This window comes from Anas acuta, chromosome 16 (assembly GCF_963932015.1).
Source record: "Anas acuta chromosome 16, bAnaAcu1.1, whole genome shotgun sequence".
NCBI classification, from domain to species: Eukaryota; Metazoa; Chordata; class Aves; order Anseriformes; family Anatidae; genus Anas; species Anas acuta.
Genome location: NC_088994.1, coordinates 7562823 through 7579279, shown reverse-complemented (window position 1 = coordinate 7579279; position 16457 = coordinate 7562823). Strand labels below are relative to the sequence as shown.

Below are 16457 nucleotides of genomic sequence, written 5' to 3'. Positions count from 1 at the left end.
AGTCTCCACAATGGAGCCGTGCATCGTTTCTGCTCCTTTCTTCTTCCTCTGTGCTTTCTCTGCACAAACAGAGCCTCGCTGCACCCTTGTTTAAAGAGTGCTCCAAATCTGAAGTCACATTAGATGTGTGCAGTGGGAGCTCTGGAGGAACAAGCAGCAGCCATCGACTTGCATGTGCCCGGTGCCGTCGGAGGAGCTGCCAGAGCAGCCTGCAGCCGTGGAAAGGGGCTTGGGAGCACCGAGCCGGGGAAAGGCATGCATGTTGCTTCTCCCTGCTTCAATTTAGATCAGCATTGAGCTGGTGGCCATGGCAACAGTTGGGCAGGAGATGAGATGTTCCTTCCAGGAGCCCACTTGGTAATTCATTTAGTTTGTAGGTTTTTGTTTTTTATTATTTTTTTATTATTTTTTTCACCGATAAGTTGCATAGCCTCTCTTGCAACTGCAGATGTTGTCCCAGCCTCACCTTCCTCCACTTTGCCTATATGGTGTGGATTCAGAGAAGGCCTGGCCTGGCCTGCCTGGCCAACCTTTAAAATGCCACCAAGGGCTGAGTGAGCTCTGAAATCTGTTGGAGCACATAGATGGAGGGATGGCTCCTTGGATTTTATGCCTCATTTGCTAACAGACTTGGAAGAAGAATTTGGAAGTCAAGCTTTTGTCTGTGCAAAAATTACTGCTTGCTTTTTGATCTAGTAAAGCATGGCTGGCTGACACATTCAGGCCCCCGTGGAACTGGTCCAGTTTTACTTATTCGTGTTTGAGACTTAAAATTGCTTCCCAGGACCAGATCTGAGTAAAGTTAACACAGCAAACATACTCCTGCTTCTGAAGTTAGTTACTCTGGGTTTATGTGATAACAAAGAAGCTTTTAGCCTGGCTGCATCATAATAGCTTTCAGATGCATGTGCCCTGATTTTCTTGTATTGTTTATCTGCAAGCAAGCACAGTTAACCCTGACAAATAACAGATTGCCTGGGCATCAATTAAAATAACCCCAAAGTAATCTGATAACCAATTGCAATGAAGATAAAGAGGAAAGCTAGCATGGTGGCTTAGGGATCTTTATCAATATGAATCTAGGCTATTCTCAGAAATAAAATGTATTAACCTAAATCTGCGACCTACATTTTGCTTAAAAGCTATTTGAATCCTAATGAAATCTAGGCTTGACTTCTTCTAATGTTAGCAGGCAGATGGTGGATTAAATGGTCTGGTTTGCTGGTAGACAGATGGTGTGGTGACCTACACAGTTAATAGAGCTGTGCTTGTGCTTTTATTATCTGCAGACCTTCTTCAGCTGCTTTGAGGTGTTCAGAGTTAGCCTAAGACTCTCCCCCTTTACAAGATGTTCTGCTTAAAAAGCAGTGAAGGCATATATAGGTGTATTTGTAAACTATCCAATTAAGTCTTTGTCATGTTTCATTCTGACACGAGCTACCATTCAGTATGATCCCTAGCTAGTGCCTCCCCTCTGCTGCCTCCCACCTGTGGGAAGGGAGAGAAGTGCTTTGCTCTCCAGCACACACCACACAGAACCACCTCAGAGGACCTGGAGTGTGGAGAGGTGGTTGGGATTTGGCAGAATATTTGTAGAAAGCTCAGAAGTTATGAAAGAAGTGGGGATAAGTAAATCCAGGACATGCAAAGTTCAGCTGAAACAGAAGAGACAAGGCATGCATAAACCCACAGAGGAAAGAAATCAAAACTTCCTTGTTAACAACAGAGCCCACTGAGGATTTTTTTGCCACTTTTCTGTATTGGAAAGTACAATTTTTCAATAAACACGTTACTGCTGATTTAATTTTGGTGAAGTGTTTCCATAAGTACACGTTTTAATCTTTTCAATCTTGTTTATTAGAAGTTTTCCTATCGTTGTCCAGTCTCTTTGCTTTATTTTTGCTTGCTGTGCTGTAAGAGATGGTCTTCTGCATTTGAGAGGTTATTGGAAATACCACATCATGGGTATTTGCTGATGTCATGGATGTTAAGTGGAAACTGGTTTCATTTTCTAATGAAATCGTTAAAGCCAGCTTGTGATTGCTGCACAGCAGCCTTGAATACAAGATGTTTTAAAGCATGTCCTGTATGTTGCAATGAAATAATACGCAACTTCAGCACTTTGAGGAAGGGTTTGCTTTCTCTGTACAAATCCCACGGGAGTTGTTCTCACCAGCATTGAAATTTCTTCTGTATGATATTGAAGACCATTGTGTTCCAGATCTGTACAACGAGTTCTTTTGTTCTCTTGTTCAAAGTGCTAGTTTGAAATTAATTACAATACAGAAGATGTTTTGATCTAGCAAGAAAGTTTTTTTTATGCCTACTAAATTAGAAGCTTCCCCTGTTTTTTTTTGTTAGCCCCATCAACAAAATACTATAATTGACTTCTGTTGACATGTCTACAACAAAAAATATAAAGCTAAAAATGATGAAAATAAAATAGATATATCCAAAATAAAATAAATCTTATTTCCTGGGAAGCTTTTCTCTGATTCCTTCCATCACTGGCTTTCCATTTAAAAATTCCCTTTTTATGTAATGCTGCAGTATTTGAATTCTGGAGAGGTTTTGCTAGCTAGATTTTGACTTAAGCATAATTTTAATTTTGTAATGTATGATTGTGATCCTTCCATGGGATTTACTTAAACATTATTTTTGCTTTCTGTACACTTGTGACAACAGTGTACTAAAGAGGCTGGTTATGCAGACAAGGTATTTGAAGTTTCTGTGGGTTTTATTTTTGTTCTGTCAATGAATTCTTACAGCAAAGCTAATGTATGCACCTTAGGTTGAGAAAGGGATTTGCCTCTTTCCTGCCTTAAGACTAATGAATGGTGTTTTCCACTCACAGTGATTGATCTGTTAACATCCCTTATGAAACACCCTTTAATGGTGTTTCAGAGCAGCTAATTGCAATGCTATTTACAACTGAACACTGTTAGACACAGTTCTAGTTAGTGGGTGGGGACATTGAAGGTTTGGAGATGCAGAGCACGTCCCTGCATTCTTTTCTTCAGAAGATGTTAAGATGTTCCTTGTTTTGAGCAAGGCATGGCAATGTGGTTTGGCACATCTCACCTGTAGGTGGCTGGAAGTGCAGCCCCTGGTTCATCATCCAGGTTGCCTTTAGGGGTTTAAGATGGTCTGTGGTCTAGTGGTCGCACAAAATTGTTTTTGACTTGCCTTTTGTATTAGGATATGTTGGTCTTCTTTGTGTAGGTTTAATGTTTACAAGGGCCATGTGTCTACTGGATATGGCACCTGGAGCTCACTGCTCAGGGGATGGAGGCATCAACCTCTTCTCTTTGCAGCCCCTGGGGAAGGCTGCAAGCTGCTGCTCCACTGACACAAAACCATGGTGTGAAGTTCTGGGAACAAGGCTTGGGCTTACTAGAGCTGGCCTCCAGGTTATCTAATTCACTTAGAGCTATTACTGATCTGGCAGTACTGGCAGTTCCAATTTCCTGCATTATCTGGGGAAGGGGGTATTTGCCCTTGGAGCAAGGAAAAAGAAGCACTGTTGGGTGCCTTGCTCATGACACTGGATACATTATTGGAGGACAAGAAAGTTGTGGCTTCAACTGCTTCATGTAGCACAGGGGCAGGGCAGGAGATGGAAAAGCACAATCCTGCCTTTGCTTCTTTCCTGACTTGTAGATATTGTCATTAGTTGTTTAGTTTTTATCAGGCTCAATATTGTGTGGTTTTAAGAGCTTGCATTCTCTGATTTGGGAACACAGACCCAACTCGTCAGCTGTACTCCTGTTATAGGTCACTGGATATCACTTTATTTGACTGCAGAGCTGTTATCTGGCAGGACCTGTTTTGGAGATGACTTTCCATTTCTCTCTGGGCAGACAGGGCATTAGAAAGGGTTACAGACACGTAGGTCTGTCCTTCAGCATCATGTGCCTTGCAACAGCAGTTCACAAAAGCTTGTTTGTATATAAAATAGTAGATTGGGGATAGCCCAGCACCACCTTTGTCCCCTGATGCTTTCATGTTTATGTAACCAGATTACACACCCTGTTCTGCTGCTGCTCTTGGTTCTCACCCAGCATTTCTCTAATTTAAGATTTAATCCAGTTACACAAAGTACTAGAAACCGTAGCCTGCATGCATAGATGATATTGTGTTTTCTATTAATAAATTTCTGCTCTGTATGGAAATGAATAATTTAGTTCAAGATGTTGCTTTGAATCTGATTTAGGCTTGCTTCCCACGCAGCCGTCTCCTTCAGCCCTACTATTTCCAAAATAATCTTGCACAGAGAGGAGGTGGTAAGTACTTACATACCAACTGCGTTAAGGTCTGTGGTACTGTAATGATAAGAATTACCAGATGGCAATGCTTCACCATCTTACATTTTTTTCCTTAGCTTTTAGGCATAGTTTGTGTTGTTGTTTTAGTAATGTGTAGAAATTTGAGGGCAGCTGTTGCAAAGAGCAAGACAACAAAATACCTACTTTAATCTCTTCATAGTCAATAGCCGTGATGTGTTACCCCAGGAACATGCTGCAGTTCTTTTCTGCAAGCCTTAGCAAAGATGACTCAAGTAAGTAATCTGTAGCTACTGTTTCATTAAAACAGGGAAACCCCATCTGAGTAATCTGCCCGTCCTCCACCCCACAGTGAAGTAGCAGTGGCAGGTTTCTCTGCCTTAGGTAAGTGAGGACCTGAGTGTCCTTAAACTGAAAGGTCTGAGGGGGTGTTTCTAGCCTCTGCTTGTACAGAGGGCAGAATGTAAGTAGCAGATACCCTGCTGCTCTGTGTTCTGCCAGACCTGAATTAAAAAATACATATACTGAAGAGATTTCACAGATGTATTCTTTGTTGTCAGTCTCCAGTTTAAATCACTTCTATTTTTTTTCAAGGGAATTAATAATGAACTTTGAGCAGCCTCCTAGTGTGAGGTAATGCTAAAAAGGAAACTTAATAAATTAGTTGTGAAAAGCACTGGTAATACGAATTCTCATCATTAATCATTCCCACTGTGAGACAAATGGTTTATTTCAGACTTTAATAACTTCTAAAGCTTAAGCTCTGGATCCTGCTCAGACCTGTAGCTGAGGGAGTGTGGCTGGAATTCGGGCTGCTGCAGTCCAGCACTCAGGTCCCTTTGTTCGCTGCCTGGGGTCTAGAGCTCAAGGAAAGCCATGGACATCTCTGGAGCTGCTCTTGAGTGCCTCCTTCCCTCAGTCAGAAATGTTATTTCTTAATATTCAAAATCTTCTGTGGCATCTGTCACTGGCACTGTCATTGTTTCCCTTTCTAGCCAAAAGCAGCAGGTGGCAGTCAGAGAATGTTCCCCCATTTGAACCTTTTGTCACATTGAGTATGTGTCCACTTCTTATCGTCCTCAGTCTCACAGTAAATTTATATTTTGGCAGTCATATTTAGATATGCATTTTCTTCCTCAGTTTAAGGATCATTCAAAGATGTTAAGACCAAATAGGATAACATAACAGTCTAGTCTGACCTTCTGCAAATCCCCAGCAAGGAGTACATCCCAGCAATTCCTGTATCTGTTTAATCTCAAATGTTTTAAAACTGCTGTTGGGTTGTATCTTAACCTCCTTCTGGTGCCTGAGCCTTTCAGGAACACACATCTCATTTTCTGAAGTGATCCTCAGGAGCTGGAGCCAAAAAATACATAGCAAAAGTCACAGGACTTTTGGAGATAGTTGGTAGCATTGCTGGCCTTTCTCTGGCTGCTGTGTTCTTCTGCCCAGCCCCTACCTGAAAGTATTCCTTAATGGCATAGCTAAGGGAAGTCTGCCGCCACACCTGCCCTTGCGGTGCTGGTCTTCCATCTGAATGAGAGGTCATATAGCTGCAGGGTGCCTTGTTTTGGTTTCCCGTTGTAGTGGGGAAACGAAGCCTGCCCCACACCCTGCTTACAGATGTCTGTGTGACCATCAGCTGCACTGGACATGGGGAAGAGCAGAATGATGAGGGAAGCTCTCCTTTCAACAATACTTCATCAAGTCAGCCAGTTTGTAATGAGAAATTACACCAAAAAATCTCAGTTTTTATTTGTTTCTGCCAATAGTTACTGTATTCTTGTCTGAGATCACAGAAGAGAGTTGTGGACCCTGTTGTTGGACACTTACCAAGGGACACTAATACCTGGATAGAGTACATGAGAAGGTGAGGGTAGATGCAGGTGTCAGAGGATGCAGATGGGTGTTACAGGAAGCTTGTTGATCTGATTTGGCTCTAACTTATGTCAGCGAGCACCATAGATTTCCCTTAGGCTGAAATACCAGCCTTAACTAGGAAATGTATGTTTTGTCTGTAGTTGAAGAGCTGAAGCTTCTTCCCAGGCTTCTCTGTGTCAAACAAGCAGATGTGACAGTAGGACATGACACCAAGACTCCATTTTTAGACGCAGACTTCTGTGGAGCAACAGTGTGGAGCCCCACATTGACCTGATTATGAGCAGAGTGGAGAAACGTGTTCAAAGCATTTGTCTTCAAAGAGCTGTCGTGTGACGGGAACCGTAATGTGCTTAAGGTCAACATCTGTCCATAGTGGAAAAAAAAAAAAACATAGGAAAACTTAACTGTGTTCATGCTCAAAAGTTCAAAACAAGCACTGTATAGAAATGGAAAAGCTTATTGAAAATAAGTTAAGCGAGGCAGCTAAGAACTGAAACACTGCAGCAGCTCTGAGACTTTTAATGGACCTAAAAATGGAGGCAGAGAGCAAATGCCCACCACGTGTTGTGGCAGATACGAGAAGTGGTGCAGGGAAGCCAGCACAACTAAAGAGAACAACATAGAGGCTATTGAAAACAAAAAAAGCATTTTTCAAAAAGCTTGTGAAAATGAAAAAGGTTATAAACTGTAGCAGATTAAGCATGAACAGAACAAAGCAGACACAATCAAATGTGGAAGCACGTGAGAGAGTTTGGATAGTGATACTGGCTGCTCGGGCTCTGAAAAGAGGATTTGGAGAAGATATAGCCATAGTAGAATAAAAAAATTTAGGTTTTTGTGTGCATGAGCTTGCCACAGAGCAACTCCCAGAGGTTACGGTGCTCTTTGTAAGGAAAAGTAAGGAGAGAGCCCACCCTAAACCACAGTGCCTATTGCAGAGACTATAAAACAAATACAGCAAGGTACTAAGACTGGACGTACCAACACAGGAGTTGTGAATGAGTTTAAGAATGAAGTAGTGCAGTTGTTAAGCAAGAGGTTACACTCTGTTGAAGCTGCTGTGGTTCCTTCACCAGTGCTTCACCTGCAATACAATTTTTAGAGCAGGTACCAAAGAAGATCTGTCAATTCACCAACCAGCTCTACCAGGCAGACTGATAAAACTAGCAAAGAGTATAGGGAATGGATCCCAAGGATAAAATATTGGGAAAGGGTCAGCATGGTGTTTTTAAGGGGAAATTGTGCTCTTCAGAGCTGTTGGAATCCTTTGAAGGAGTTGGTAACCACATAAATACAAGCAATTTAGTTGAAGCAGCCTACTTGGATTTGCAAAAGTCAAGACCCTTTACCAAAAGACTATTAAGGGCCCTTGGTAGCCATGGGATAAGGACTGAGGTCCTCTCATGGGTAAAATAGTGGTGAACAAACCAAAATCAATTATTTTCATTGTCACTTGAGGTCACTAGAGGAGTACCTTAGAGGCCTATGTTGGGACCTGTGCTGCTTAAACATGTTCTTAAGTGATCTAGAAAAAGTGATGAGTGTGCAATGGCAACCTTTATCTGCCTTTGGATAAATGCAAATATGGTGCACATTGAGTACACATTGGAGCACATTGTTCTGCTGCACATCCTGCAGCAGAACATCAGAGTGGGCTCAGGACTGATGATTACCCCGAGGTGTATGACCTTAACGTTACAAGAGATGAGTGAAAATGTCAGCTTGGGGCTTTCAACAAAACAAATCAATTCTTGTTTATCAGGAACAGAGAACAAAGCAACCTCATTGTGCAACTGTGTAAATCCACCGCATGCCCATGTTGGACATACTGCCAGGCCTCCAGCTCAGGACAGAACACAACGGGGGGAGAACAACAGCACAGTCAGACAAAAGCTGCTGCACCAAGACCAGGCAAACAGGGCAGAGTGTATCAGCCCAGAGAAGGGACTGATGAAGGGAAATTGCAACCATGAAGCATGACAAGCTGATAGGTGGTGCTGTTGTGGGAATGGAATCGGCTGTTCCCTGTCCTCCAAACCAAGGACTGGGGAGTCTCAGGTGAAGCCAGCAGACAAAAGGTGCGGGAAAGCAGGTATTCCTCACCCCACATCTTGTTCAGCTTTGGCTTTTCTGGTGATAGGGTGACTGACTGCAAAAGCCAGTTCAGAAAGTCTCTTTTGACCTACAAGTTGTTGGAGGTTGGGAAAATTAAGTTACAAGACGCAAGTTTTTGAGGAAGTGTCACTACATGATTGCTCTAGTCTTTTTTCCAAAGTACCCACTCTCAGTCAGACTCGCAGGGGTAGTTGGACCTTTGGTGTGACCAGCCCCAGCTGCCCTGCCTAGCTTCATCCCTCCTGATCCTCCTCCCTCATGGCTCATCTCATTCATGCCCCAAGGGCACTGCTAGTTTTTGAAGCCACTGTTCCCAGCCCTGGTTTGGGTTGATCAATAGTAGCTGCCCACACAGAATCTGTTCCATCTCACCAGCAGCACTCTGCTATCAGCACGCTTGCATCACGGCTTGGTGCCCATGGCCAGCAAGAGCAGGCTGTGGGGAGCAGGGCTGCCTCTGCTGCTGAGTTCCCATTTACAGCATGTAGCCTGCAGCTGCTGTTTATTTTGTAACCTACTGTATGAATGAGGGCAGAAGATAAAATCTCTTCAGAGAAGCCTCTGATAAAGTTTCCAGTCCTTAAGTGAAAATTAAATTTTATTGAGTATTTCAAAATGCAACCATAGATCATCATCATCTCTTGCCTTCACCTTCCTTATTTTGTAAATAGCACATTTGTTAAATCAGGCAGTCTCCTGGCCACATCTTTGCCACCTGCCTTCTCCCATCACTCCTTCCCTGCACTGCAGATGACTGTTCAGACAGACCATTGCGGGAGGTTGACAGCTGCAAGGTACCAGTCCTCGAATCTCCATTCAGTCTACACTGGTGCAGCGTGTCAGAGCTGGCCTTAACAGACAGTTGGGGGTTAGGGAAAGGTTCTGCACTGGTCAGGCACTGGGACAGGCTCCCCAGGGCAGTGGTCGTGACACTGAGAATGCCCGAGTTCAAGAAGCTTTTTGACAAGGCTCTCAGACATAGGGCATGATTTTTGGGTGGTCCTGTGTGGAGCCAGGAGCTGGACTTGATGATCCTTGTGGGTCCCCTCCAGCTCAGGATATTCTGTGGTTCTGTGATTCTATGAATGTGACTGAAGAATCGGTGAGGTGAGTACTGGACTGGTGCCCAGTAGTGACATGAAAAACCTCTTTCTGATAAACTGTCTCACTTGCCAAAATCTCAGTTTATGCAGTTCACAAAGGTAAAGTAAGTGGGAGAGCAAGGATTGATTCTTAGCTCGAGGAAACTCTTTTCTTTCCCTACCAGAGAGCTAAAGAAAGACCCAAGGTCAACTTTGGGGAACACAAAAGTACAGGCTGTTGCAGAATGAAGCACATTGAGGTGCTTGTACTAAAGGACTGAAGAGAGGTGAATGTTTTTTTTTTGAGTATCTTCTCCAGTCTTCGACGTAGTGGATGCGCATGTGGCCTTATAATGACTTAATTCCAGAAAAGCCAGTGAACCAATTTAAATTTTATTTTTTTAATATAATCAGCCATTTTGTTATTTCTGTGATTTTCTCACTGTTGGCTCAGTTAGGGTTTTGTGCTTCTGTTTGATAGTTAACCTTTTGCTGCTGTTTGTAAAAACCCTCCCCAGTCCTCTGGAGGTGCAGCCACATGAGACATGAGTCAGGATAACGGGCCTCATGCTCAGGGCAGGGTTAGTACTTCTGCCAGCCTGTGCCCTCCCATCTGGCTTTGAGCCAGCACCAGCATTTGTCCTGCCTCTCTGTGAGCTTCTTAACTCGTTGACCTGGCAGAAATCTAACAAAGTCAGATTAAAATAAATAAATAAATAAATGAAATTAATTATAAAAAAAAAAAAATCAGCTGGATAGTTTGGATAGTTTCCTTCCAGGTCAGTGAGTTAAAGCTGCTTATGGCAGAGTCCTGCTTTTCATGGCAGTCAGCCACATGGTTAGCTCAGATGAGGAGGGAGCTGCAGCCAGGGACTGCAAGCTCCTGCTGCTTTGGCACTTGCTGGGCAATTCCTTGAGCTTGCTGCACTCGGCTGCTTCAGCTGCCTGCACTACGAATCACCAGCCTCAGCCTCCTCCAAAAGCTGCCAGTTTTGTTAGAAGACTTATTCATACCTGCTAATTTCCAAAATGCTATGAGGGCCACTCCTGTGGCTGTGCTGGTACCACTGGAGTACAAAACAGGCCGTTTCCCAGTTGTAGCGGAGCAGCAGCTGAGAACACATGCAAGCAGCAGAGAGCCTGGTGGTTTCACAGAGGCTTGAGAGGCAGAGACCAGGCTACAACCTGGCTTTGCTTGAGCACACGTGCTGCGAGGACAGGCAGTGCTGCTGCCAGCTGCACAGTCCAGGGCCTGCTGTGCACACACGGACTTTTCATCTCCTTATGCAGGATGTCTTGGTCTGCAGCCCTGTCCTGAGAGCAAGGGGAGCTGGATGGAGTGCTGTCATCCTCGGGCTGTAGAAACTCTAGAACCTCGCTTACCATTTTTTCTTGCCCACATCTAGTGCAGGCAGGTCACTGCTGCTTTCTAAGTACTCTGGCTTCTCTGCATGTGCGATGCAATATCTGCATGCAGTTAGAACCCTACCACTTTCTGAGGATGAGGGCAGCCAGAGGTGGTCTGCACCACAGAAATGATTCCAGCATGTATTTCTGCCTTTCAAAGCCAATCAGGCAGAAGGCTTTGGGCTACCTCAGATGATGTGACTCTGGCAGCTTGCTTTTGTTGCCATACTTCTGAGAGAAGGGGAGAGACTTTGGGGCTTCCCAAAAAGAAATACTTCTGGGGAAAGGAAGGGCGAGATGAATTTCTGATGTGCTGTGAACCAGGTACTCTCATCTGTCCTATATTCAGTCTAATCACATCCAGGTTATTGGAATTTACTGTTAAAAAAATCAGAAGCTTTTGTAAACTTTGTGTAATACAAAATATTTTAGGGTTTGTAATGTCCTGTCTTAAGGCTGAACCATGAGGCTATTCCCTAAACAAATTTTTTTTTTTAATATCAAGAAAATAATGTGTGTTTTTGTCAGTGTTTGTAAGTTAGGGCATTGCTCTCTTTTGATTTCTATAGATTAGAGAATGGACTTGTAGATGATGTTGGGTAACCAGCCTTACTGCTATCTCCACATCTTTTCCAAAGTCTGCGGTTATATCAGATCAGTGTTTGTCTAGATGTGTTTACAACTATTCTAGTTATGCTCAGACAACTTTATGGGCACTTCTTTGTTCACTATCCTGAGTCTGTGGCTTCTGTTTCTGCCCTGGACACGTATCAGAGCAGAGGCTTTATGGTCCTCTTTCTCTCCTGTGCAAGGCACTGTGTGAGCTCTCACTCCCTTGGGTGGCAGCACCCCAGGCAGCCAGCAGTTGGGTCTGCAGAGCTTGGGTCTCCTTGTTCTGTGGTGCCTTGCAGTTTCCAAAATGTTCTGGTGTGCGGTCTCCAGGGTCTGGGGCTGCTACCAGACTCTCTGGCATTGCTGTGCCCCCTCAGCCTGCCCCTTGGCATGATGATCCCAGGGCCGTGGGCTGCAGGCACGTTGAACAGAGACTTGTGGGCTGAAGGGATGCCAGCAGTGGACAGGATGGCAATGATAGAATGTGGATGAAGCATTTATTGCTGGCCCTTAGCTGGAGTTACCCATAGCACAGCCAGCACACATAATGTTGAGGCTCCTTCTTCTCTCTCTGCAGGAACATGACATTGAGACAGCTTTCGGAGTGGTTCATGTCACCATGCGGGGCACACCCAAGGGGAACAGACCTGTCATCCTCACATACCATGACATTGGCCTCAACCGTAAGCCCTTGTATTCCAAGGACCCTGAAAAAGTGCTTGTTTATGTTATCAGCAATTGAGTATGGAGAGCAGTGGGACTGGCCTTGAGCTGAGATGGGATAGGTCATTTCAGGGTAAAAAGATAAAGGTCTGCTTAAGAGAGAGCATGGAGCATGCCCCTGCCCTCCAACAGCCCCCAAAAGATGGGGCCAGGGTTGAAATGAATCCACCTACCAAGCTACAGGACTCTAGGTGACTTGTTGCACCATTTAGTAGAGCTGTTCTCCCTGAATTGCCACCAGGCCTCAGTTTTCCTGAATGCTGGGCAGGTGAGCAAGTCCCTTGTTCAAAGCTGCAGACGTACACTAATGTTTGTAGTGGGGTCATCTGCTCTTACCATATCTTCCCACCCCACACATGCTGTTATGTTCACATAGGTGCTTCTCAGTATGTGCCGTGAATACCTGAGCAGGGCCCTGTTTTCCTGGGCACGCGTGCTGGGGTAATGTTTGCCTGCTTGCCTGCCCTCCAGCCATGGCAGTTAATTTGCTAGACCTCACTGCTGCGTTGCAGTCAGTGGGGCACAGCAGCACGGTCACCCAGCATCCACTGTCCCACAGACTCGGCACGGGGTTGGGTTCACAAAGGTGTATGCCATGATGTGTGGAGGACGGATCATAGTAAAACGTCAGGTAACGTCTCATTTCTTTTTGTCTCTCACAGACAAATCCTGTTTCAATGCATTCTTTAACTTCGAAGATATGCAAGAGATCACTCAGCATTTTGCTGTGTGCCACGTGGATGCGCCAGGCCAACAGGAAGGAGCCCCCCCATTTCCGTCTGGGTAAGAGCTCTGCAGAGGCATTTGTAGTTCCAGATGTTGTTGCAGTCTGGTCTGAGGTAGCTACCCAGTTTAACCTGACTGGGACTGCTAGGCGGAGTGTGGTGGAATATCAGGAGCAGAGGAAGATGAGGAGGCTTCCTGAGGAATGTGCAGGGAACTCTCATGTCACTGAGGCCCTTGCTAGTGGTACCAGCTCTCTGACTTGAGTGTGAGCCCAGCACATCACAGTCTAGCTGGTGTTCCTTGCTTTGCCTGTCTTCTACAGAAGCCTGACTGCCCCAAACATAGCTCTGTGTTAGTCTTGCTCAGAGGGATGGGATCCATGCTGTTGGCTGGACTTACAGGATCACTGCAGAATAATCATTGCAGAGGGCCAACCATATCCTGGGGTGCATCAAGCACAGCATTGCTAGTTGGTCAAGGGAAGTGATTGTCCCGCTCTACTCCGCACTGGTGCGGCCTCACCTCAAGTACTGTGTGCAGTGCTGGGCACCACAGTACAAAAAGGATGTGAAACTGTTGGGGAGTGTCCAGAGAAGAGCAACTAAGATGGTGAAGGGCCTAGAGGGGACGACGTACGAGGTAGCAGCTGAGGTCGCTGGGCCTGTTCAGCCTGGAAAAGAGGAGGCTGAGGGGAGACCTCATCATGGTCTGCAGATTCCTCACGAGGGGGAGTGGAGGGGCAGGCACTGATCTCTTCTCTTCAGTGACCAGTGATAGGACCTGAGGGAATGGAGTCAAGCTGCAACAGGGGAGGTTCAGGCTGGATATCAGGAAAAAGCTCTTCACCGAGAGGGTGGTCGCACACTGGAACAGGCTCCCCAGGGATGTAGTCATGGCACCAAGCCTGTTGGGAGTTTAAGTGTCTGGACTATGCTCTTGGTCATATGGTCTGAATTTTTGGGTAAACCTGTATGGTGCCAGGAGTTGGACTCAATGCTCCTTTTGGGTCCCCTTCCAACTCGGGAATATTCTATGATTCTATGATAATCGTCTATGTACGTTCCTGTCAGATGCTCCTTGTCTCTCCTACATTGGGTAGAACTCGGGGACAACCTCAGACGAGCTGTGTTGGTTTTCAGGTACCAGTATCCCAGTATGGATGAACTGGCTGAAATGCTGCCTGCTGTTCTGACACACCTGAAGTAAGTCTCTGAAAGTCAGGGTGAGTCAGCTGGATTCAGCCATTCCAGCACCCCTCTCTATCTCCGCTTGCAGTAATCTGATACATTCACTGAGTTGTCCCAAGAGTCCCGAGTGTCTCCTAACCCGTGTAACCCTGTCTGGTTCTTAAGCTGGGAACGCTGTCTGCCGCATGAGACAATTTATGACTGCTGCATCATTGTTGTATCATTTTGAAAATTAACCATAAGTGAACAGCTGGATGCAGGGAGGGGAAAGGCTTTGCCTTTAGGGATGCTTCAGCTTAAGTTAGCCTTGCTGATTGTGAAATGCCTATATTTCAGCCTGAAAAGCTTCATTGGGATTGGACTGGGAGCTGGTGCGTATGTCCTCAGCAGGTGTGCAGTAAGTATCTCTTCATTCCTTGTGACTTACATGAGCTGTGGTCTTCTACTAATCAAACAAACCATTTGTGGGGCATGGGCAAAGCAGCAGTAATTCCAATAGGCATGCAAGGAGCCATGTGAGAGCTACTTCTTGACCAGATGGTTAAACTGGAGCAGCCAAACCTACACCGAAGCTATGCCAGCCATGGAAAGATTGTAATGTGATATCTTTGGGTCAGCAGAGACCAACCTGTCTGCTAGAAATGCACAGCCTTGGAATGATTGGATGTTTGTAATTGAAACACTGAAGGCACCAGTGTCTTCACAAAGCTCTGTCTGCATTACTGTATGCTGCTTCCAGAGTTTGTGACACCAAACAATTGATCCAGTGATGTGCTGTGAAGATCTATTATGGACTAGTGCGGATGAGGAATGCACTTTTTCAGTGGCAGGGGATTTTGCACTCCGCCTTTAAAGAAGAGAGCACTAGCTTTGTGTTGTTACTTACTTCTACATATCTCCCTGGTGGAATTTTTATAAGCATGTGAAATCAGTAGACATGGCCCAGGAATTCACCTGAGTCATTCAGGGATAGCTTTAAAAACAGATGCTGAACCCTTAACATTCGCAGTAAAGTTTCCTTGAAGTTGTTGAGTACAGAGAGTTGCTGACATGTTAGGCTACTTACTGCTTCTTAAAGCCACATGCAGCTCCCCTTCCTACAAAAAGTTCTGTTTCCTCTTCCCAGCAGTCAGGATTGTGCCAGGGGAAGGAGGGCCTACATCAGTTTTAATCACCGGTGTTCAATCTGTTGCTTACTTTTTGTATCTTGTGTAATTATGAGCTTTGATAAAGAAATCACTCAAATAAACCTCTGGCCTGAGCTCAGTGAAGTGTCAAAGCCCTTGCCATGCTACCTGGATTGCAGACAGCTTCCTGCTGAGGACAGAGTCGTTTCCTTCTGCTTAACTGATGCTAATCTGTGCAGTGAAGCAGAGAGCACAGGCTTCAGTAAAATTTCAGCCTTTGAGTGAGCCTAAAGCTTGAAGCTATCCACTTCTGTTAGATTGCTGCTTTTGTGTTCACAAGCAATTCTCAGAGTATTTTGTTACCCTGCTCTGCACACATGCCCCAAGGTAAACTGCATGGTGCTGGGATGCCAGGCTGGAGTGGGGACGGGGCTGCTGGCAGCTTGAGCAGGACAAAGGGGTGCCCTCCACTGCACCAGGAGCTTCATAGACCCTTATTCAGGCTGCAGATGCTTCGGGGACCTCAGCACAGACTCCGGTGCCACCTGCCACAACGTGCTGTTTTGCCACATCTCTGCTGAAGATGCCACGTTGGAGCAGGGAGGGTCACTGCTCACAGCCCCGTCACACACGGGAGCCAGAGCAGGACCTGCAACCCCATGGCTGCACCAGGCACGTGGGCACTAGAAAACACTGCTGAGGCCTGCTCAGGCTGCAGGTGCCATATGAGCAGCTGAGCCATCAGTGCCAACAAATGAATCCTTCTGGTACAAAAGGCCTGCTTTGGGCTAGGCTCTGAAAAGGTCACTGTCTGCCCCATTTAATCTTCATTTTATCTTTCCTTGCTTTTACAAGTAGCTTTCCAGCTGCTACACCTACCAATGTGTGCTTTTGTGGCTTAAATGATCCTTCTGAGTGTGCTTATGCTCTCTCTCCACAGCTCAGCCACCCAGACCTCGTGGAGGGACTCGTGCTTATTAATGTTGATCCATGTGCAAAGGGTTGGATTGACTGGGCAGCATCCAAGGTGAGATTTTCCTTCCTTTATATATATTCTCTCCACAGTGCTTAATAAACAGTGTGTGGAATAAGAAAGAAAAGGACAGAGTACAGGAATTTGTCATTTTATGTCCAAAACTGCACAATCTCATTTCTGTCACTACTGTGTCCTCAGTCTGGGTGTGGCATGACCTCCAATTTAGGAACAGGAATGGGTGTGATCATGTGTGAATGAGAAATCCCGATAAACTGCATGGAGATGAATGGCTGCTAAGCACGCACTTACCTCTCCTCTGGTTTAGTACTTGTGCTTGC

At 45.3% G+C, this 16457-nt stretch overlaps 1 protein-coding gene across 4 annotated transcripts in view; it reads left to right on the top strand.

Annotated features, from left to right (window-relative positions):
* NDRG3 (NDRG family member 3) overlaps nucleotides 1-16457 on the top strand; it is a 55202-nt gene that overhangs the window by 29031 nt on the left and 9714 nt on the right. For all 4 annotated transcript variants that reach the window (XM_068700233.1, XM_068700230.1, XM_068700232.1 and 1 more), the window contains exons 4-8: nucleotides 11958-12063; nucleotides 12766-12886; nucleotides 13969-14031; nucleotides 14353-14413; nucleotides 16084-16170. In XM_068700233.1, coding sequence (XP_068556334.1) covers nucleotides 11958-12063; nucleotides 12766-12886; nucleotides 13969-14031; nucleotides 14353-14413; nucleotides 16084-16170 — 438 coding nt within the window. The remainder of the gene's footprint in view (nucleotides 1-11957; nucleotides 12064-12765; nucleotides 12887-13968; nucleotides 14032-14352; nucleotides 14414-16083; nucleotides 16171-16457) is intronic.